Here is a 21726-nt window from a genome sequence, read left to right as displayed (position 1 = left end):
TAAAGATCTGTTAATAAATTGATTGCTTAATTCAAGTTTGTGCGTGACTCACGAGATGCGCGCCCGGAATCACAGCAGCTGACGCATCAGCTGCTAGCACCGAATTTATCGCCGAGTTGGCAGTCCAAGCTGATGCGACGCCATTTTGCTTTAGCGTGCTGTCAAACGCTGAATTTCACATTTCCACCACAAGAAAAAAGAAGAGAAGAAAGAAGCGCAGACGACCTTTGCTGAAGTGCGTGAGATACCACCGAAAAAACGAGCTAAATCACTTAAATGCTGATTAACCGCCAGCCAATCTGTTAAAACCAACGGCAGCTAGGCGAACGCCGCAGAAACCTGCCGACAATTACGTGAACCAACGCAAGGGCACCCGTGCAATTGGCATTTTAATTGGCGACTTTAGCTGCGAACGGCGCGCCGAAAAATGGTCAATTCGTCTGGCAGCGAGGATGGCCAGCTGCGGAGCCCCAACGATGGGCATTATCACAGGTGTGTATTATCCCTGGGGTCCTGGGCAAACTCAGAGATTCGGTGTTCTCAATATGCGATTCATGGAAAATTGTTGCTGCATACATACAAAGAGGCGTACATATACACACGGGTGCTGGTTGCGCGGCGGGAATTCCGCTAGAACTCTAGCCAGATATCTTGTGGTATCCCGCCGTTGACATCTCTCGCCTATTCATACAGCTGCGGTCATGATAATAGATAATACAGTATTTTTAAAGAATACATCAAATAAATTTTTAACAAATGATTGGACCTACCAAGCTCGATTACGTAAAATGTAGATATTTAAAACTATTAATAGTGAATTCTTGTTTTTCCTTATAAAATGGCTCATTGAACAATTTAAGGACTTCCCAATCAATTCAATAGTGAGGAAATTTAATTTAAATAATCCGTTAACATGGCTATGCATTGACTTCAATGACAAATCCAACTATTATTTTGACCACACGTGTACCAATAACTGTTGCATGTGTGTATGCAGAGGGTGGACAATTTTCCCCCCACCATCTTTATTAGTTGACTATAACGAAGAGTACATGCCAATTCTCTAATATTGATACGAAATTTGCGTTTGTAAAAAGAACATTCGCCCTTTATATATATGTACATGTATATCACCCCAACATCCCTTTCGCGCTTGTTTGCTCTCCTTGATAATGATAACAAAAATACCAAACCAAAAGAAAACAAAACCAATTTATGACGATTTAAAATTTATTGATTTTATTGAACCGTTTAATTGACTTGAATTTTTTCGTTGCAAATAGGCCAAAAAGTGTGTACTTGTCCCATGACCGAGGCGCGCGATGGCCAACAACAAACCTAATAATAATCGTAATAAAAATAAAAAAAAGAACCAACAAAGCTATTAAAAAAAATGCAAAATTAAAACAAACGAAAAAAGTACAAAAAGTATGTGCAAATTCGAGTTTAAAACTGTGCACCTGCAGTGTCAACGGCAGATGGGACCAAATCTTCTCAAGCCAACCTACACTAATCTCGCTTGACACGCCGCTGGCAAGTTAAATGTGTTCCGAGAACCGAATACCGAAAACCCGAGAATCGGGATAGAGATCCGATAAGCTCCGAACCGATGGATCGATCGATTCGATCTCTCTCATGTGCTGCTGGCGGTAAATTGTAATACTCTGTAATAATCTCAATTGAATGAAACACACACAATATTGTATTTATACTACTTTGCTAATGCCTCTTTCCAAGTCCTGTCTCAATGTCTTTCGTGTCTCTCTGTCTCTCAAAAGATAACTACTCCCATTCCCAGCAGGTTGCGCAGTCAGTCGTGTAAGTGTTTGCATTTTACAGCCCTTGTGAGCTTTGAGGCTCCGAGCTTCATGGAATAGTTACTGGATCCGGAATCAGGTAAGTACTCCATTTGATTGCACTCAATGGTGGGTCGATTTTCATTTTTGTGATTTATGAAAGACTAAGCATAGAATTTCTATTATCAGATCTACAGACTTCTTATTTGAACATTAATTTTTCAATGACCCTATGATTACTTGTCTCCATGACTTCCAACCATGTTTATTTGCCTTCAAATCGACTCACCAAATTCACTCGTTGCTGCTCAAATATGGAACAAAAACGCCAATTATTTGAGCAACACTGAACCGATTGCCTCGAATAAATCACTTATGATTCGCTATACTGCACCACAGTTTTTGTATCTAATCTCGAAAGAATTCCAGAGCTAACGTGGACTCGAGCTTTTAAGGTCTCCAAGGGCTAGTGTAAAATGTAATACTAACTCCGACTGCAGCAAAACACGCAACCTGCAACGAGCAACATGCAACACGGTCATAGCAGCGCCTGGTCTACTGGGACTTCGGCAGGCAACGGTCCAGAATCATCAGCAGATGGGACACCACTTAAAGCATGACACCATAATTTTGGACTTTCTCTCTTACTTTTAGCCGAGGCGAGGAGGATGAGCACGAGGGGGACGCTGATGCTTTGTACATACAACCACCGCAGGCCAGCCGAGAATCAGGATCCGGTTCCAGGCGAGAGAAGAAGAAACATTCCCGCGAGCGTCGACGCCACAAGGAACGGGAAAATGTGGGCGGTGCTGCACCAGGACCAGAACGGGATCATCGATATGAATATCGGAGCCGGGAGGAACACTACCACCACCACCATCGCGAACGGAGCAGCAATGTGGCTGCAGCTTATGCAAAACACCACCTAGGTCATGCCTACCATTACCCCCAGCCGCCACAACAGCAGCAACAGTCCCTACCTCCGGCGCCCAGCTATGCTGCCCACCATCATCATCATCACCAGCATTTAAGTGGAGCTCGAGCCGCTCCTCGCGATTACCATTCCTATCCATCGAGCTATCACTCGAGCAGTCGGCACGGCGACTACACAATGGAGGAGCCAGCGCGACGCAGTAGTAAATATGCAGAGAGCAAGGATGCTGAGAGCCTGGAACAGGATCTGCGATCCAGGCTACTAAAAAAGCGGCATAACTACGTTAAGGACTATGAAACGGAGGAAAACTATGAGCATCGGGTCGAAAGAAGTGACCGGCGGGAAGGGGGACGCAAGGAGAGAGAGCGGACTGGGCGAAGTACCCACAAGCAAAACCGTCACGACCGAGTCATTGAGCTGCTGGACAGTCCCGATCAGGAGCACCACCATCAGCACCAGCACAAATCGCATCGCAGCAAGTGGCGCGAGGAAGTTGAGGTCAGCAGACAAAAGATGCCCGAGGACTTAGAGCTCTTGGCTCGCAGGGAAAAACTTCTTGCCGCTGAACGGGACAACCGGCAGCGAAAGCAGACGGCTCGTGAGGAACTGGAAGCTCGGAGGGAGTTGCTCCGCGAGCGAAACGAGCACAGCGATGCACTGAGTCCAACAACAGTAGCTGCAAGCGTAACTGCTGGCTTGAACATTCATGTAAAGAGGAAGTCCAAGCCTGATATCTATGAGAAGGAAGTCAAACTCAAGAAGCGGCGGGAGGAGGTTATCGAAGTTATCCGAGATGATGACGAGGAAGAGAGCGAAGAGAGCGACTCAAACGAGGAGGATCCCGAGGAGGACAGCGCAACAGAATCTGGAAGTGAAGACAGCTATGCTAGCAGAAAGAAGAGCAAGATTAAACCCAAGTCACAATTGGAAGACGACGACGAAGATTTACCCTTGCCCGATAGTCCACTTAGCGTGGGTGACCTATACAAGTCACCCAAACAGCGTCAGCGATCTCGCTCTATAAGCTCTAAGAGCAGCTCCCAGTCCAGTCAAAATAGTCGATCCAGATCTCGTTCTAGAAGTCAAAGCAGCCTGGAGGATGAAGTAGATCGGCGAGTCGCGGATGCACCTGCCTCACCCAGCAGCAGCACGCGCAGCGAGGAACGTGGAATGACCCAAGAGCAGCCTGAAGAGAAGCTCGAGGAGAAACTCAAAGAGAAACAAAAGTCTCTGGAGGAGCAAATTCCGTGCGATGACAAGGGCGTTCCCCTGCCCAACTATTATCCCGGTGTACAGGGTTGCCGCTCTGTGGAGGAGTTCCAGTGTCTAAATCGCATCGAAGAGGGAACCTATGGCGTGGTATATCGAGCCAAGGACAAAAGAACCAATGAGATTGTGGCTCTTAAGCGGCTGAAAATGGAGAAGGAAAAGGAGGGATTTCCAATAACATCACTCAGGGAGATCAACACTCTTCTCAAGGGTCAACATCCGAATATTGTGACTGTTCGCGAGATCGTGGTCGGATCCAACATGGATAAGATATTTATTGTGATGGACTATGTAGAACACGACCTGAAATCCTTGATGGAAACGATGAAGAATCGTAAGCAGAGCTTTTTCCCCGGGGAAGTAAAGTGTCTGACTCAGCAGCTCCTGCTAGCGGTGGCCCATCTCCATGACAATTGGATATTGCATCGTGACCTGAAGACCTCCAATCTTCTCTTGTCCCACAAGGGAATTCTTAAAGTGGGCGATTTTGGATTGGCCAGGGAGTATGGTTCGCCGATCAAGAAGTATACCTCACTTGTTGTGACTCTCTGGTACCGTGCACCGGAGTTGCTTCTTTGCTCGCCGGTTTACTCCACGCCCATAGACGTCTGGTCGGTGGGCTGCATTTTCGCCGAATTCCTGCAGATGTTGCCGCTCTTTCCGGGAAAATCTGAAATCGATGAGCTTAACAGGATCTTTAAGGTAAGATATGACTGACCATTAATGCCTAGGGATAAAAAGCCGCTTGTGATAAATGGTTTTAACATTACATAAATTTAGAAAATCACTTGCTGATTGATCATTGACTGTCGATTTATTGTTCTTTTAGGAATTGGGCACTCCGAACGAAAAGATCTGGCCCGGATACACCGAGCTACCCGCCGTGAAAAACATGTTGTCACAGAACTCTCAGTTTACCGAGTATCCCGTCTCTCAACTACGCAAGCACTTCCAGGAGAAGACCTCTGAAATGGGGCTGTCGCTGCTGCAGGGTCTGCTGACGTACGATCCGAAACAAAGACTGAGCGCCGACGCGGCACTAAAGCATGGCTTCTTCAAGGAGCTGCCATTGCCCATCGATCCCTCCATGTTTCCCACCTGGCCGGCCAAGAGTGAATTGGGAGCGCGCAAGGCACAAGCCTCATCCCCCAAACCACCGTCCGGTGGCTCGCAGTTCAAGCAGCTAGGCCGCGATGAGCCCATCGCTGTGGGTCCGGGAAACAAGCTCTCATCTGGGATTATCACTGGCAACAAGAAGAGCCACGGAGCTGGTGGATCGTCGGCTAGCACGGGATTTGTCCTGAACGCTGGATTAACGCAACGCCAGTTGGCCATGGGACCGGGATTCAGTCTGAAGTTCTGATTCTGTGTGTTTTTAGCCCATTACGATTACAATTAATTGTTATGTATAGTTAGCGATGTAAGTGAAAAATTTCGTTTAATTGTATGTGTAAAAATATTGTTCCATATATAATTTAAAATGCCATACAAAACAATTGATGTATTTTTCATTTCAAAAGTGGCAAACCCGTGTAGGAAAGCTAACTATAAACGTATCGGAAGTTAGTCACTAGTTTACGACTTGAGTTTTAGTTTTATTTTCCGGGTTTAAAATTCCAGAGACCAAAAGTCAACCCACCCTCTGTACACTCCAAATGCATCCACACCTGTAACTTTAAAACTTAGCCTAGGGGAATACTTTCGCTCTATCTGAAATGCCTAAGTAGACCACAGATAGAAGTAAGTGGTTTGCCACGTGGGAATGTAATCTTTAAGGGGTTTAGCCACCACCTTAGCAATGGGCACGCTTGTGGCCACAAAGTCGAGTATCCGGTCCAGTCTCGATTTGGTGAAGCTGTCATAGAACGGCGATCGGACCAGGAAGTACATGATGTTTATGCATCGCCTGCTCAGCTCAAGTTTTTGTTGCTTTGACATTAGGTCGCGATGCTGACGGTACAGGTGAATGCTATACAAATCCATGGATAATGCTACCATATACTGTTTCCAACTTCTCTGTCCGAACAACCCCATGGCGACCAGGTGGATTAGCGGCTTCGATATATACAGGTATTCGGCTTGCAGGAGTTTCCGCGGAATTTGCGTCTTCACCGCTTCATTGTTGTCTATATGAAGCTTGAAGTCGCGATATTGCAGGGGAGGAGCACCCTCCACCTTGCGAATTACACGGCCAGATCGCTTTAATTGGAAGGTGATTGAGTGCTGGGATTGCAGCAAATCGTTCGTCAAGGATACTGCCCCATCCCCAGAATTTTTCCTCTGCTTGCCGACGGCCCTTCGATTCAGGGCGGCAATGGGCGGTGAGGTTATTATATCCGAGGTGGAGTGCTTCAAGATAAAGAAACGGCCCGCTGCCTTGAAGGCCTGTATTAGCGCTATCACTAGCCATTTGCCGGATTGACCGAAAAGCCGGCGGGCTGATATCTCGATGAAAACCTCGCTATATTCAAGTGTCGTCAACATGACCTTTAGACGGTAGCAAAGTTTCGATTGCAGCTTTATTACAGAATTCGCCTCGGCATTGCGTGCTTTTTCGATGATCCGATCGTTATAGAACACCAGCATATTGGACAATGTGTACACCAGCTCACTGACCACATTTGATGAGGAAATACGACCTGGAAGCCGGACCAAAGAGATGAATCTATACGGTCTATGTAAACAAGAATTTCACCTTACCTGCTATAAAGTAGGATACCCACTTGGCTGTTGTCTCGAAATCTCCCACCACATCCGGGTTTTTCGCCACCCACGCCTCGTACGCCTTTAGCATGCCCTTCAGAGTGTCCATTATATCCCAAAAATATTGCCTGATCCTTTAAATAGTAAATAAAAATGAAGAATTTCGGTCTGCAGGTAATCAAATCGGTGCAGCTGTGGGTTCTGGGCTTTTGGTCAAGGCGTTAGTGCGTTCATGCTAAAAAAAAATTTAAGGTGACGAAAAGTACATATGTATGCGTTCAAACAGAGAGACCGTTGATTAAACGAAACCCTTTTTGGAATGTTAAAACACATAAAACACAGAAACATAACATAAGCTTAAATTGCTATAAAAATAAATATAACAGCCTGTATAACTAAATGCAAATTTTTTGTAACGCCATAAGTAAATAAAATGCATGACTTTTATAGCGGTCACTAGGTCGTCGTACGAGCTATAGCTTTCTTTTAACTTATCACCCACCTACAAATCGTAAGAACAATGTTTGGGCTATCTGTCATTCTTAATATCTTTTAATCTTAGATTTGTTTATTTAGTCTTGGCATCTTGATTCAAGCTTTCTTAGACTTTATACTCCCAATTCTTTAGAAAAATAATTTTTCAAAAGTCTTATTTTTATTACGTCACAAAATACATGAATTTGCCACCACCACTTAATTAACGTGGAAATCCTAACGCGTTAGTAACTTCAAGAGCACTCAAGTGCTCGGTCACACTTTTGTTTTTGTGCACTTTGCAATCGAATTGTTCGTGAATTCGGGTTCACTTCGTTTTCGTGTGGATTAGCTAGGCAAGATTGAATTAAGAGTCGATATACAGATGTCCAGCAACAATACGGATACTGGGGACACCACCATCATGGCGACGGCTACCTCGGTGCAGCACGATGTCGAGGCCGGCGCAGATGAGCAATTGCCCCGAGAATCGCTGGTAACATTTGTATAACCCCTCAAGTTTGCCTAATCTATAATCCGACTATTTGCCGCAGATAACCACTGCAGTCAGTTTTCTACAAAACACTAAGGTGCGCCACACGACACTTATCCAGAAGCAGCAGTTCCTACGGTCCAAAGGTCTCACTTCTCACGAAATCCAGTTGGCCTGCGAACGGGCCGGCGTTTTCACCCAAGACCCCAATAATCCCAATCCCAGCCCGAACACCGTGATCAGCATTGGATCCCAGTTGCAGGCGCTGCAGCCGCAACCGACTGTCTTTGCCCGGATCAGGGAAATCATCCATTCGGCAGCCCTGTTTAGCGGAGTTATTTATGCAGTCTACCTCTTTTGGAAGGTGAGATGCCGTGGGATCCCTATTTTTGGGATTTTATTAATTGCTAAAGCTTAGCTGCATGTATACATATTTGATCAAACTGTCTAAAAACTTTTTTGATCAGTCCAAAGATCATTTTTGTTATTAACTTTTAAAACCTGTATAACTACAGAAATACATTGCGCCTTACCTGTTTGGCAAGCCAAAGAAGAAGGCGGTCGATGAAGTCCTCGACGACATAGATAAAAAGGTGGACCAACGCACCAACGACCTCAACAAGGAGATTTCGGCGGTCAGGGATCTGATCACCACCCAGCAGAGGGAACACGCCCAGCAGCTGAACCGCGAATTTAGTAACTTCCGCAGCGATCTGGATGCCATTAAGGGCCTGCTTTTGAACCGAAAGCAGTTCGCCGGTCCTGTGGCCCCGATTGCAGTGCCATCCATTCCCGCCTGGCAGTTGGCCGGCTCCCCGCATCACCATCACCGGCACAGCGGGTCGGACGACAACGAGAAGGGCGATGATGCTGGATCCGGGTCGGGCTCGTCGGAGACCGAGGTGGTAACCAAGAATAGTGACTCCAGCTTGGAGATCATGTAATGCAATCAGAATACGAGGTTGACTATATAGACGTAGTATATAGTTAAGCTGTAAATTGAGTTTTCCCTTAAATGCCGTTAAGACTTTTTGGTTTTTTGCTTTGCGTTTATAGCATTTAAGTTCTCTTTATAGTCAACAGCTAATCCATATCCAAAAGTACATACACACACTCACATATACACACTTATGCGATACGATGTCTATACAATGTAATAATAAAAAAGTTTACATAATAACAGGTTTGAATTGAAAGAAACTGTTTAATTAAGCGCAAAAATGCTTTTGTGTAGTTTTTTGTTTATCGGTACATACGGGGTGGGGATAGCATATCGGTTTAGACAATAAATTTCGACTTAGACGATAATTGGTTTCTAAAAAAGTTTGCCGAGTGCTACTTTCTATAAATTGGCTAAATTCCCTTACGTTTGATTTAAGATTATGCTGAGCGGAGATCCTCAAATTGCAATGTAGCTCTTTAAATACTCCACCCAGATCCTAAACGGATCTATATTATTAATTTATTGTGCGGTGCGTAGTTATGGGTTTGTTTTAATTACAAATTTGGTTCTCTGCGCATTCCGTATTTCTCTTCTCCTTCCTTCATTAAATTTCCTTCACTACTTACGTTAGTTATCGATTTGTACATACGATAATTTAGTATTCAAATAATGGTTTGCCATTTTCTTTAATGTTAATGTATTCTAGTAAGTTAATAGTCTCACAAAAGATTGTTAAGGGCGTAATAGTTCATTTAAATGTGTTCTTTATTTCTTTTTTTGTTTTGTGAATGGAAAACCATTGCGAAATACCCTGAAACAAGGATAGAGAACATTACCCCTACCCATACTAAGTATGCATTATTAGAGTCTTTTGTTGGGTAGCGTGGCCCTTGTTTGTTGGGTACAATCGTATAAGATAAACAACGGCCAGGCCGGGATTTATCAGCTATTTCAAATTAAATATAACATATTTACAATTAATTATACCTTGCGATTGAGGCAATACCAGTTGCCGAAGGCCGAGCACTCTGTACATTTGAAAATTAAAGCTTTGACAAAAAGTTGAATGTGTAACAAAATATTTAGTGTTTTAAAGCCTGTTGTTTAACCCAAACGTAATTTACAATTCGGACAGGCACAATTTGATTAACACCGAGCGGTGCGTAAAGTTACAAATTAATTTTTTTAAATAAACTACAAAATATTGCGTGATATATGCGTTTTTCTGATTCCAATGATACATTTTGAAAACAGAATAAGACAGTTGTACTTTTTCGGAAAAATAGAAATAGCTATTCCTTCAGCTTCCGTTTTTGATTAAATTAGAGTGATCATCATCCGACTACACAAAACTAAACCTCGGAACAGGCAGCATGGCCGCTAGTGTGGCATTAAGCCCAATTGGTTTCTTCTTCCTCAAATGTATCCCTAATTTATGCTAACAGAAAGTGCACAGATAATGTGGACAAAACAGAACCATGTGTGGATAGCAAGATCCCAAAAAGAATCAAATCTAGACAGCTGAGTTTATGACAGCTTGCGTGGATGCAGAACTACTAATGCTATTGGCCTGGCCAAATGCAGATCCCGCTCCAGCACCCGATGTACTAGTCGTAGCCGTAATGCTCACCGCTGCCGTTGTAGCGGATGTCACTCCATCCGGATATCCGCCCGAAGCAGGAGCCGGTGAAAGGGACATCGTCGACGAAGAGGGCGAAGAGCAATCGCTTTGCACACTCATTGTGGGCGAGGCGGCTACCAAATTGCTGCTACTACTGGTGTTGCTGATGGTCATCGGGAACTGTGGCGGCGGATTCCCGGTGGGCGTGTGCGGGGACAATGGCGACATTGAGGACGATGTTGTGGTCAGCGACGGACTGCTGCTTGCGCTCGTTGTAGGGGCTGCGGAGGAGCTGTTGCTATTGACTCCACTGATCGTACTAGAGTTGGATGTTGGAGCCGTGGATGCGGCGGATGGTGGCGTTGATGGCGATTGCTGGCTAGAGCTTACCCCAGATGCTGCCGCCGCAGCTGCTGCCCGTTCACGCTCTCGATCTCGTTGTGGCCTGAAGGCCTCGCGCAGGGCCTCCACGCGAATTTCGTTAGGTCCCCATCGTGCGTATCCGGCGCTATTTTGCAACCACACCACCTGGGTGCCCTGCATGCACTTAATCAGCACATCAGACCTACGGGACATGAACAGTGATAGATAAGTATGAATGGCAACGGCATAACTTTAACCCACTTTTGCAACATGTGCTGATAGCCGTGCCTGTACTCGTGTGCCATGCCCAATACAACCATTGAACGGCGCTTATACATGCTATCGTCCAGCTTGGATATGCTCTTCCACTCTGGCAGGAACACAATAAAGCTGTATTAAGAAAATCAAATATAAATTGTATTAAGCTCCGGGGCCATCATAACATTAAATTTAAGTTCACCTCAGCGGTTCCATAGTGTCCGTGAGCAGTTTGTCGATGTGCAGCAAAGAAGCCTCAATCAGCTCCTCGCAGTGGGGAGGATTCACTTGAAAGGACCCGGAAACGGGCTTGAAATCCAGAAAGGGGCTATAAGGTCACACACAAATTTCATTTAGATAGAGCTCATTAAAATTAATTATTTGACTACATACCCCCTTGAACCGAAGTAGGCATCCGTGTCGGCAAACGCGGAGCAGTATTGTCGAAAGTAGGAATTGAATGGCGAGGCGAAGCACTCGAAGCTTACACCAAAATGCCGATGTAGGCACTCGAACACTGGCACTGGCAAGGCTGCTTGCGTAAGCTCCGCCTCCTGGGAGGAATTCAGGGCATTGCCCAGGAAAGTCTGGTACCTCTTGAGCAAACACCACACCCGGCCGATGAACAGATCAAACTTCTTGTCGTCGAAACAGTTGTGGCGGTACAGCTGTTCCAGCTTCTGCAGATAGGTGAGGTTGATGTACTGAGCATCAGGCTGATTGATCGTGGCGGGCGTGTACTTGATGATCATGTGGTCGCGATCCTGTAAGTACTCGATCGTCGGCATCCGTGGCGATGGGACGGCAAACTGTATGGGATAGCACCACACTTTCTTTAGATGTGGCGGCGGCGGTGGAGGCGTAGGTTCCGGTATTCCGTGCTCTTTGAGCAGCTGCAAATGGCGCTCACGGATCTTGCGGGCGTGATCAGCCGACAAATGATAGATTTTCACGCACAAGGTTTCCACGGAACTTTTGACGGTCTCAACCAAGTGGGGTTCACATTGCCGTTTTAGGTGGGCTAGACGGTCCTGAAAATCTTCGTAGCTCGCACCCACGGTACGTCTTAGCCATTGAAATGTGTCCTCCACATTCCACTTGACGACCTTCTTGGATTCCGCAGGCGCCGATCGGGATTCTATTATCTGCTTTGCTGCCTCCGCATAGCGGGAAAGCTGTTTCCTGGCATCCCCTGTGAACTTGGGCTTTACTATCTTGATAGGTATATCCGACATGATCTCGCGGTACATGGAGCTGGAGATCTCCGGCAGGCAGCTACTGGGCAACAGCGGATCGCAGCCGGTATCTATCACCTTACGTTCCATCAGCCAGCGGTTGAAGGAATCTCTGGGTGCTTTTATATTTTCTCTGCGCATGCACAGATCTTCGTAGGTTTTTAACAGCTTCATAGTGAAGGCTGCCCGTAAAGCCTCTACCTCAGGATGCGGTTGCGGCAGAAGAGTTGGTGGTCGCTCTACGATCACGGCATTGGTGCACACCTCCAGGTCCCAGGGACCGGCCAGAACAAACTTCTTCATTGGAGGTCCCCCGCCCATATGATGATGATTGGGATGGATGTGCATGTCATCCGACGGCCGCCGCTTCAGGTGATGATGCTGCTGTTGTTGCTGCTGGTGCATATTGGGGGTCATCGGCGTTGGACCTCCTGCATGGCAGATGCCCAAAGGATCGGTGAGCGGATCAAACGGTCTGGTGCCGGGCATCTCCCACAGCGATTCGCCGGTGACCTTGTTCCAATAGTATGGTCGGTTTTCCCTTTTGGACCAGAATTTCCGCCATCCCTGGTTCACTAGCTCGGCGGTAAGCTCCTCGCCATAGCCCCCGGGTCCCAAGGTAGGCGGACCCTGCGGCGTATGAGCCATGCTCTCCAGCGGGGAGGGAGCATGTGTTTTCGTAGGCGTCGAGGGTGAGGAGCAACTGGCCACCGGTGAACTAACTGCGCCACCACCCAGATTGTCCGGTAGAATGGGTCCCGTGACCGTGGGAGCTCCTGCCGTGGGCGAAGGTGACATGTTGTTGGAGGCACTCGCCGTCAGCTGATCCCAAGCACTCTGTGCGGCGGAGGAGGCGGACGATGAGGATGATCTTGAGGGCACGGGCGAGGATCCCATTCCAGGAGTTCCCGTCGACGCTATCACGGAGGACAGCAAGCCCTCCGTCCCCGCGCCCAGGTTGTGTATGTTGTTATTGTTGTTGTTAGCTGCCATGCTGCGAAATATTTCTGCAAGAACGAGGTAAACAAAAACAAATGTTTACAATCGGAGATGAGAGTGAGAGCACAGCCGCAAAAAGAAAAGATAATCAATGGCCGGTGATGACGAATTGGGTTCTCGGAAAATAGCTAGTAATTCTCTTGATTAATATATTTGATGACTAATCGCCCAAAACAATAGGGATTTTTACTTATGCCAATTAAAGATTTTATAACATTGGTAACACGACCGGAGAATCTTCATTTATGTTTTATACAACGTTATGTTCTTCAAAATTTTAAATGTACTATCTATTAATTATCCGTCTAATACCATTATTCTTAATTGTTGAAATCGCCTTAATTATGGCTTAAACACTTAAGGTTAGTGTTTACAATATGATGACTTTGAAGCCTTAAAAAGTTTGACGAAATATGTGGAAATTGTTTTAATATCCAGTATCACAACTTTACTACAAATGAAAGTCAAAGCACGCTAAATCCCAGTTTGGCTAGAAAATAGCCAATGCGACACTGTCACGATGGCAGATAATGAAATGAGCGCGCGCCGGAATCGAATCGAAGAAACCAGAACCACCACCAGAGAGCTATAACTGCCGTTAGTCAGCCAGTCGACAACAGCCACTCAGCGGAGCGAGATCGGGGGCACGCTAAAGTCGGACGGAATGATGCGTGGGGATCGTGGGGAGTAGTAGAAATTAACACTAAAAGTTGAGCTGATGAATCCCAAAAAATAACAGAGCGTCCTTAGCCAGAAAACAGTTATCCGTGTCCACACAAACGAGGAGAAGAAGGAAAGAGAGGCGGCGCGCATGAGCGAGAGAGCCAGAGAGAGCGAACCAAAGCACGAATGAGAAATCAAAACAAATTGCAAAAGAATAGAGATTTTCTGCCTGGGTTATGTGTATATGTTTTGACGAGCGTGTACCAAGCGTATGCGCACCGCCACAAGCGGAATAAAAAATATACAAAATAATTTGCTGCACTCGCACACACTAACACTAACACACCTCCGCTAACACACACACCCGCACTAACTGCAGGCATTATGCACGCCATATAAACAATTGCGAAAAAAGTTACACTTGGTTTCGTGGCCCTCGACGGCTACGTCATAGCACTAAAATAATGGCGCGCTTTTTCAGTGCACCCACAGAAAGTCGCTAAAAATTAAAGGAAAATATAATATCAATCAGGGAAACTTTGCAACGCTCAATTCCAGGCGGATTCGAGCAACTCGCTGCTCGACGGGGTAAATAAACAACATTCTGGGTGCAACGAAAATTTCTCTACACTTTCTTTTTGCACCCACCGAGGCACAGGCACATCAATATTTTCCATTTTATATACTGCCTGGGCATCGTGTGGCCGCACTGCTTTGAAACGCCACTAAACTCACCTAGTTTCAACTATCCTAGTCTGATAAGCACGCGCTACGTGTTTGCAAACATTTAGGCGTGATCTTTGCGTAAATATTCCCGCGATTTTCTTTGGAAATTAAAAAATAAGTTCTTCTCAAATTCTTTTTCAGCGACGAAACTCGGAGCAGTTGAATCGAGATGGCATGGTGGCGATAGGCACAATATCGATTGACTGCTATTTTTTTCTGCTTATCGCTTTACATCCGCGATTAATCGTTTACGATAGTTTCATGATTTTTTTTCCCATGTGAAATATTAAATCTCTTAACCACAGATTCCATTAAAAACATCAGGAACTGTTTGTACATTATTTGATTCCTTTAATACTTTTCAAGCGGATTCAAAGGGGTGCTCCCTTAAGTTGGCCCAAAATTCCGCTCGATTGGAATGTTTAACCATATCTTTACTTTAATTTATCGTCTGCAATTTTAGACAAATTTCTATGCTTATGTTGAGATCCGGCTTGTATCTGTTAATTAGCCGCAGCAAGTTATACTTTTTCGCCTTGGAGTTGTTTGATTCTAGTTCATATAGAGTCGAGAGATTGACCAGCAAACTTTCGTTCAGTGACTTCTGGGGATTCAGGTTAATAGCGCGCTCATACAGATTTATAGCATCCTTTAGCTTTCCGGCATACAGGAGGCACACTCCCATATTGTTTAGGATCATTGTGTTGCCGGTGTCCAAGTGTAAAGCTTTCTGGAATATCACATAGGCCTCGGGAAAGTCGTTTTTGGCCACAGCTATTAAGCCTTTATCGACCAAGTCTCTAAGATCAGGCGAAGAGTTTCTGAAACAAAATATATTATCTAACTGAAAATCGCGTTGTTTAGAGTCGGCACATACATTTCCCTTAATCTCCTAGAGACGGCTATCTTCTGCTCTGCACCAAATATGTCACCAATTTGGAGATAAATGCGACCCCAAGCGGAGTACAAGGAACGCCGATCCTCCTTGCTCAGGCTAGACCGCTTTAAAAGAGTTCCCTCCATTATGTCGTCTATCATACTGAATTTCTTCATCTGCAGGAATTAAATGGGTAATGTTAGACTCATTTAAAGGACTTCCTTAAACGCACCATTAATCCACAGTTGATGATTGAATGCAGAACCCTTTCACATCGCCTTTGCCAAAACTCATCTGCCGTATTGTTGCGCAGATTTGTGTAGTGCTCCTTGATTTCCCGGGTGGTCACATGAAGTTCTGAAAGTCTGTCCAAGGCGACGTGGGGTTTGCCCAGATAAATGGGCAGCTCTGCAAGTAAAAGCCGGAAAGAAAAGCAGGCTATGGATCCACTCTTGCCATTGTACATTTCCGGATAGAAGTCGTAGAAGACATCGGGGCTAGTAAGTTGGCCGAAAGGTTCTGCCTCGGCATTCAACAGCTCAAACTCGCCCAACTTGGCAAGAAGTGCGAGTCGCGTGAACCACAATTGCAGGGAGTGGGGCGAGTGTTTGGCTGGCTGACCAGATCTCCCGTAACCCTGGCCATAAATGGTCAGAAGACGGCCAGTAAGATTCACGGCAGTGCGATAGCAACCGGCGTGGATTAATGTTCTCAATCCGCGCTCGTCCTGAGTGACATCATCGACGCGAAGGATCTTTCGGTAGGACAACTCTGCCTCTCCGAGGTGTTGGGTCACCGCCACGCTGATGGGATCTACCTGAAACAGTCAATATTTATTTAAAGCGTTATTATAATTAAGAAAAAGTATCGAATGTTACGTACCAAGTCATTTTGCAGATGGATGCCCGGCATAATAAGTTTACCAGGCGGCTCGTTTTCGCGCGGCAACTCCCATAGATTTCTTACGTCGTCACTGACTTTTACGGAATCCTCTCCTGCCTCAGGTGTCTCAACATATTCAGGTGGCTGAAAGAACCCGGTGAAGGTGTTGGACATCATGCTTGCGGCGGTACTGGTGTTACTGGCGCTGCTGGAACCCCCTTCTGGTGGCAAGTCCTTGCCCTTTGGTTTGTTTGCCAGCTCATCGAAGAAACTGGGCGGATCGTTTGCGAAATATTCGCTTATTTTATGTGACATGTCTTTCTTTGATTGTTTTTCGATAAGTTGTTAGGGATGTCACTATCGCTGCTGCCGGAGCAAGTGCTATCGGCTCTGAATGGCGCCAATAGTTCAATAGTTTGAAAACATCTTATAATTAGCTAATCCTTTTTTGCGGATGCTACGTGTGGACGCGAGTTTTGCATGATTAAAATAAACACAACTGGCGTAAAAATTAGTATATTTTCATTAAATTGTTTGAAAATTGCTTTTCATTGGCGGTACTTTTGAACAAAGTTTTACCTAATACGTCTATGGGTTTTTTAAAAAACAGGAATTGTGCTGCTCTGCAACATAAAGATTTAAAGTCCTCAGATTCTTATTAATAAAAAGGGTGGGTTACAAAGGCTTATTTTCTTTTTGTCCTAGAAAAGAAACCAAATATCCAAGGACCAATATAAACTATATGAGAATTTTCTATTGTTTCTGGTTAAACCAAATAGTAGCCTATTTTGTCCATAAAAATGATATCTTATCCATTTTGGGGTTTGATAAAAAACGTTTATTTTCCTTTTATCTTTTATTTTTCAAATATTTTTTTTTTACCGAAATTAAATTATTTTCAAATAGAGCACGCACAAATGTAATTCAAGTTTATTGATCTACTGTCATTTGTTTATTATTCAAGTTGTACAATACATAAAGCAAAATTAGTTAATTCTACAGCTAACAAAGATGGCCATTTGATGACCACTTTCCATTTGCCTTTGTCCTAACATAAAACGCATTACACTCTATTTACACGAAAACAGCCTCGCTCGGATCGCAGTTTATTGCCCATTGAAAATCGTTTCGGGATAATAGCTGGGCGCATTGAACATGCGCGGGAATCCATTGCCATCCAGTTGGCCCACGGGCAGCACCGACATTATGTCACTAAAATTGAACAGAGAGCGATCGATTAGTTTTTTCATTTGTTTTATTAATTTGTTCTAATTTAATTTGATTATAAATGTAATTCTAAAAATATACATTGAATCACCCCTACTTTGAATAGCTCAAAAAACCCTTAATAATTAACCAAAGAAGTGAAGTAATATTTTTCCATCCCCATGACTCCATTTTTTAAGATTCCTGTGCGCACTCCAAATGGTTCTAGTTTTGGAAGTGCGACTGTGTATTCCCGAACAGCTAAAAAGAACACATTTACTCCACTTGCGAGCTCGGGTGTGGGATATGGGATATGGTATGGGTGCTGCAATTTGACGCCCTGGAGAGGCCAAGCGATCAACCAGCGGGATGCGGACGCCGCCGAGTGTGAGGTTGAGCATGAGAATGAAAAGGAGGATGAGGATGAGGATGAGGGGCACATGCTACACGCATGCGCTGCGTTAGGAGTCGGGCACGTCCCGAGTCCCTGGGCTCTATAAATATGCAGAGGACCGTGCAAGGAGCCGGCCGAAATTGGACATAAAACACGCTCAAGTGGGCGGACTAGAGGCACAAGTGCTATACGGTATGGCACGGTCACTTACAAACGATTTTAATGCCAATTCCAAAAGAATTGATTATATTCGTTCGGATTTCGAAGTTCTGTTCTGGGGCGAAACACGCTCAAGTGTTGAATGAATTGTTTTACGAGTTATGAGGAAATGGAAATTACCATGCCGGGGCTAGATTCGTCTTTTAACGCATTGCGTTGGCTCAAGTTCAGGGAAATGTAAAGAAATGTAACTACTCTTCAAGTGGTAATAGCTGTGTGGTAAGTATGAATGGCGAATAATGTACATAGTTCTATTAGCTCTTTTCAAAATGTTTGTTTTGGGAAATTTTAAGAAACTCCAATTACACTTTAATCGAAAGTATATGTAGATAGTAGATAGTGTTAACAGTTGGCAACTGATGAATTTTTGGGTTCCTAAAATAAGGAAAATCCTACTACTTTGTGTTTAAGAAATATGAACCTATTGGTAGTGTTGTTCAAAAGGAATTTAAATTATAGTTAGTTATTAAGTTATTCAGTGGGTTTTATGGGTGGTATAAAATGATATTTTGAATTATCAACTTACGGTCTCTGCTGGGGCGTGCGGTCCCGCTGGCGGCGGTTCTTGAACCAGTTGGAGACCTGGGTGAGCGTGAGGCCGGTCTTCTTGGCCAGCGTCTTCTTCTCGTCGGGGGTGGGATAGCGGTTGGTCAGATAGCAGTCCTTGAGGGCGTTCCGCGACTTCTCCTTGAAGCAGTAGACCGTCTCCTCGCCATCCCAGATCGTCTTGGGCAGGGGATACTTCTTGCGCAGACGGTATTTGTCCACTGCGCCAAGTGGACGGCCGCGCACCTTCTCGGCCTCCTTATAGTGGGCCTTGAACCAGAGGTTCTGCAGATCCACGTGGTACTTGATCGAGAAGCAGTGCGTCTCCAGCAGGTTGTAGAGCTCGTGGAACTGGCCCAGATTGTAGGCCACCATGGCGCGGGCTCGCAGCACACTCTCGTTGGTCTTGAAGAATTCGCTGGGCGGCAGGCTGCAGAGGAATGTGGTCAGCTTCTCGATGTCGCCCTTCTGCTGCAGTGCCTCGCACATGCACTGGATCTGGGGAAATGAACAGCACTATGTACAACTGAAGAGTCAAGGAGACATATGTATCCTATACGGATCCTACCTGATCCGTGGAGAACTGAAGCATTTTGGCGTCGATGGGAAAGCTGCTCACTGCGGACATGTTGTGGGCGGCTGTGAGATTGGATATGAGGTGACCACCACTCCCGGAATTGCCCCCCAATCCACCGCCAGTTCTCTGTAAGCCGCCGCATAGATCCGTCTTCGTGTTCCCGTTGAGGTCTCCCAGGTTTCCACTGCTCCCGTTCTCGAATATAATGCTATTCAGGCTGGGATAGTGCGTGGGCGTGGTCGAGGCGGTGGGCGGCGGGGACTTGTCATAGTCATTGGTGATGTCCTGGAAGCGCCGCTCCAGCAGGTGATCCTTTTCCACGCCCTCATAGGGTGCAAACTTATCTAGCTGCAGAACCGTTTTGCATGACAGGTTGCCCCGATAACCTGAGTATTGAATGTAGGAAGCTTTTGTCAATCAAATGTCTTAAACTTAGTTCTAAAACGTGCCAAATGTGGTTCAATGTTGGAACACTTATTTAAATAGTAATTAATATTCTGCTTAAGGTTGTGGAACTCTGGATCGCATAATCTAGCATGTGGCCAAGTAGTTCAATTTCTGGGGCCTCTAGTTGAGTTCGTCTTGCAGATTTGCAAAGCAATCCGATTGTAGTGATTACATCTATGTGACACCTCGGATTAGCCACTTCTTCGTTCTTTCCCACGTGCCACTTCCATGGTGGTCAATGAAAGCCCCGCTTTCCCCGGGGACCCCAAACTCAGATGTGACTAATCGAATACCCGACATGACCAGAACGATCGCAGTCTTTCGACACCTCAGACGAAGGGGACTGCCACTGTGGATCATATTGAGCCCGAAAGAGACATCGGCAAATAAATAAATGCGATATGCTTTACACAGCTAAATGTGTGCGGGTATGCAGTTGTGAATATGTAAATCTTATAACATTAAATACATTTTAATTGATGGGCGAACTGCGGGTGCCCTTCCCTAATGTCGGATACCCTTTCGTTGCGAAAAGGAAATTGAAGAGGTGCGTAGTTAGTATGAAAAAAACTATGTAGAGGATTACTTAGATCACTTTAAGCTTAAACCAAACATTTTAGGGCAATTGATGGTATTGAACAATTTTAGAAATGGCATATTAAAACAAGAATTCGCAGAGATAAAATAAAGCGTTGGAAACCATCTTAAAATGGTTAAAAAAGAGCGGTAATCATAGGCGACTATTTTAATTATTGAAAATGAGTAACATGATTTGATATCTTTTTTAGCTTTAACGTTGTGAGTTAAATTCAATAAAGCGGACCACAATAAGCATAAAAACATTTTATATGTGACGCAATAAACTGCCCGACATAACTGCATTACCCACAACATGCACCCTATCCATGCAGTCCTCAAAAATCAAAAATGTGTGCTGCTCAGCAGAATAAAAGTCCCAGGCTTTAATTGTTTATGCAGCGCCTCATTGACGCCTCTGTCCCGAAACACGATACCCTGGGTCTCTTGTCTCTGGACTATTTGCACCGATAAGACTAGACCTAGTTGGATCCGATGGGTGCAGTACACCAAGGCGGACTCACCAGCGTTTGGAAGGAAGAGTGATCCGTAGGCCATCGGGGAGCTGAGGTTATCCTGCTGGACAGCCGAGTGATCCGAGGATGTGCCGCCGGAACTCGTCGAGTCCAGGTCACCGCCGATGGAGACCGACAGATTGTTACCGTCCATGTTCTTCTCAAACATTGTGCACCTCACCGAGTTACTGAACAACGTTCGGATTGGTTGTTAAATTATATGAGGTGGTTTATACTTTTCTTTCTTGGTTTTTATATTTATTTTAGATTATCATTTTAGTTTTCGTTCCACATTATACATTTTATAGAACTACAGTGTTTGCTCTACTCATTTACTTTGCACTTTGGTAACTGCTTCAATGGCCTTGGTTTACTTTGAAACTTAAGGGCAATTAAACTGTCCTTTTAAGCTTAAGTTGACTGGACGGGACTTCGATATTCAAATCACTCGGTTAATCCCGATTTTTGTTGCTTTGACTTGACCAGTTGAATCACTAATTGCGTTCATTTCTTGCACGAATTTTTATCTAAGTATAGATATGAACATCTCCTATTTTATACTTGTTGCTGACTGGATATTCTGCTCGCTTACTATTTTGTAGTATCCCTCCCAGGAACTTTGAATTTACTTAGATATTTCCCGGACCGATTCTTCCCAGCGACTTGACGCGACCGCTCTTCAAACTCGACTGCAAGCCAGCGAAAACTGCATTCCAAGGGTGTGTTCCGTGCCATTCCGTTCCGTTCCATTCCGTTCCGTCGGCCTGCGGAACGAGTGGTCATGAGGGGTGGCCGCCGCTTACTGGCTGCAATGCCGCCAATTTAGGGGTGGTTCCGTTTCCGCTTCCCGTCCGCGGGCGGAGGGCGTGGCAGTCGGCAGTCCGTAGCCATTTTGTCCCAAAACTTCTTTGCCTTTGTCTCGTTTTTGCTATCTAGGGGCGTAATGGGTCTTGGATTGGCAAACATCATGACCTCATTAGCGTTTTCGAGGGTGTCTGATGATTGCCGTG

General features: G+C 45.2%; 6 protein-coding genes across 8 annotated transcripts; 2 read left to right on the top strand and 4 right to left on the bottom strand.

Annotated features, from left to right (window-relative positions):
* The first annotated feature begins 105 nt into the window (after positions 1–105).
* LOC120450449 (serine/threonine-protein kinase PITSLRE) lies at positions 106–5495 on the top strand. Of its 3 annotated transcripts, none has more exons than XM_039633468.2 (4): positions 106–235; positions 295–492; positions 2451–4701; positions 4829–5495. In XM_039633468.2, the coding sequence occupies exons 2-4, from the start codon at positions 428–430 to the stop codon at positions 5360–5362; spliced, it is 2850 nt and encodes a 949-aa protein (XP_039489402.1). In that variant the 5' UTR covers positions 106–235; positions 295–427; the 3' UTR covers positions 5363–5495. The 3 variants fall into 3 exon arrangements, with proteins under 3 accessions (XP_039489402.1, XP_039489401.1, XP_039489403.1); XM_039633469.2 differs by adding an exon at positions 1284–1649 and having other exon boundaries at positions 146–492; XM_039633467.2 differs by having other exon boundaries at positions 144–492.
* Positions 5496–5566: 71 nt separating this feature from the next.
* On the bottom strand, positions 5567–6925 carry LOC120450451 (peroxisomal membrane protein PEX16). The gene is made up of 2 exons (XM_039633470.2): positions 6700–6925; positions 5567–6638 (listed from the first exon to the last, which is right to left on the bottom strand). Exons 1-2 carry the CDS (start codon positions 6809–6811, stop codon positions 5719–5721), a joined length of 1032 nt encoding a protein of 343 aa, XP_039489404.1. The 5' UTR covers positions 6812–6925; the 3' UTR covers positions 5567–5718.
* A 437-nt stretch (positions 6926–7362) lies between these two features.
* On the top strand, positions 7363–8849 carry LOC120448062 (peroxisomal membrane protein PEX14). Its single transcript, XM_039629827.2, has 3 exons — positions 7363–7672; positions 7731–8033; positions 8185–8849. Exons 1-3 carry the CDS (start codon positions 7562–7564, stop codon positions 8611–8613), a joined length of 843 nt encoding a protein of 280 aa, XP_039485761.1. The 5' UTR covers positions 7363–7561; the 3' UTR covers positions 8614–8849.
* Positions 8850–8853: 4 nt separating this feature from the next.
* On the bottom strand, positions 8854–14662 carry LOC120448061 (mRNA (2'-O-methyladenosine-N(6)-)-methyltransferase). Its single transcript, XM_039629826.1, has 5 exons — positions 14487–14662; positions 11248–13096; positions 11057–11182; positions 10858–10986; positions 8854–10798 (listed from the first exon to the last, which is right to left on the bottom strand). Exons 2-5 carry the CDS (start codon positions 13080–13082, stop codon positions 10126–10128), a joined length of 2763 nt encoding a protein of 920 aa, XP_039485760.1. The 5' UTR covers positions 13083–13096; positions 14487–14662; the 3' UTR covers positions 8854–10125.
* A 143-nt stretch (positions 14663–14805) lies between these two features.
* On the bottom strand, positions 14806–16583 carry LOC120449572 (trafficking protein particle complex subunit 12). The gene is made up of 4 exons (XM_039632126.2): positions 16237–16583; positions 15587–16171; positions 15355–15530; positions 14806–15298 (listed from the first exon to the last, which is right to left on the bottom strand). Exons 1-4 carry the CDS (start codon positions 16549–16551, stop codon positions 14917–14919), a joined length of 1458 nt encoding a protein of 485 aa, XP_039488060.1. The 5' UTR covers positions 16552–16583; the 3' UTR covers positions 14806–14916.
* Positions 16584–17151: 568 nt separating this feature from the next.
* Positions 17152–21417, bottom strand: LOC120449681 (homeobox protein SIX6). The gene is made up of 4 exons (XM_039632292.2): positions 20726–21417; positions 19170–19564; positions 18582–19099; positions 17152–17448 (listed from the first exon to the last, which is right to left on the bottom strand). Exons 1-4 carry the CDS (start codon positions 20883–20885, stop codon positions 17343–17345), a joined length of 1179 nt encoding a protein of 392 aa, XP_039488226.1. The 5' UTR covers positions 20886–21417; the 3' UTR covers positions 17152–17342.
* Between the last annotated feature and the right edge of the window lie 309 nt (positions 21418–21726).

This window comes from Drosophila santomea, chromosome 3L (genome assembly GCF_016746245.2).
Source record: "Drosophila santomea strain STO CAGO 1482 chromosome 3L, Prin_Dsan_1.1, whole genome shotgun sequence".
Classification (NCBI taxonomy): domain Eukaryota; kingdom Metazoa; phylum Arthropoda; class Insecta; order Diptera; family Drosophilidae; genus Drosophila; species Drosophila santomea.
The sequence above is the reverse complement of the archived record's forward strand: the minus strand, read 5'-3'. Positions and strand labels throughout refer to the sequence as shown.

Bases quoted from the DNA above. Each gene is read 5' to 3' on its own strand.
- LOC120450451 (XM_039633470.2), bottom strand. From the start codon at position 6,811: ATGGACACTCTGAAGGGCATGCTAAAGGCGTACGAGGCGTGGGTGGCG. The intron at 6,639-6,699 runs GTAAGGTGAAAT...TCCGGCTTCCAG, and splicing joins GGTATCCTACTTTATAGCAG to GTCGTATTTCCTCATCAAAT.
- LOC120449572 (XM_039632126.2), bottom strand. From the start codon at position 16,551: ATGTCACATAAAATAAGCGAATATTTCGCAAACGATCCGCCCAGTTTC. The intron at 16,172-16,236 runs GTACGTAACATT...TGACTGTTTCAG, and splicing joins TCCATCTGCAAAATGACTTG to GTAGATCCCATCAGCGTGGC. The intron at 15,299-15,354 runs GTATGTGCCGAC...ATTTTGTTTCAG, and splicing joins TCTAGGAGATTAAGGGAAAT to AAACTCTTCGCCTGATCTTA.
- LOC120450449 (XM_039633468.2), top strand. From the start codon at position 428: ATGGTCAATTCGTCTGGCAGCGAGGATGGCCAGCTGCGGAGCCCCAAC. The intron at 493-2,450 runs GTGTGTATTATC...TCTTACTTTTAG, and splicing joins AACGATGGGCATTATCACAG to CCGAGGCGAGGAGGATGAGC. The intron at 4,702-4,828 runs GTAAGATATGAC...TTGTTCTTTTAG, and splicing joins AGCTTAACAGGATCTTTAAG to GAATTGGGCACTCCGAACGA.
- LOC120448062 (XM_039629827.2), top strand. From the start codon at position 7,562: ATGTCCAGCAACAATACGGATACTGGGGACACCACCATCATGGCGACG. The intron at 7,673-7,730 runs GTAACATTTGTA...TATTTGCCGCAG, and splicing joins AATTGCCCCGAGAATCGCTG to ATAACCACTGCAGTCAGTTT. The intron at 8,034-8,184 runs GTGAGATGCCGT...GTATAACTACAG, and splicing joins CAGTCTACCTCTTTTGGAAG to AAATACATTGCGCCTTACCT.
- LOC120449681 (XM_039632292.2), bottom strand. From the start codon at position 20,885: ATGTTTGAGAAGAACATGGACGGTAACAATCTGTCGGTCTCCATCGGC. The intron at 19,100-19,169 runs GTAGGATCCGTA...TCATTTCCCCAG, and splicing joins TTCAGTTCTCCACGGATCAG to ATCCAGTGCATGTGCGAGGC. The intron at 17,449-18,581 runs GTAAGTTGATAA...GTTCAATTTTAG, and splicing joins CGCACGCCCCAGCAGAGACC to TGACATAATGTCGGTGCTGC.
- LOC120448061 (XM_039629826.1), bottom strand. From the start codon at position 13,082: ATGGCAGCTAACAACAACAATAACAACATACACAACCTGGGCGCGGGG. The intron at 11,183-11,247 runs GTATGTAGTCAA...GTGACCTTATAG, and splicing joins GCCTACTTCGGTTCAAGGGG to CCCCTTTCTGGATTTCAAGC. The intron at 10,987-11,056 runs GTGAACTTAAAT...TTCTTAATACAG, and splicing joins GACACTATGGAACCGCTGAG to CTTTATTGTGTTCCTGCCAG.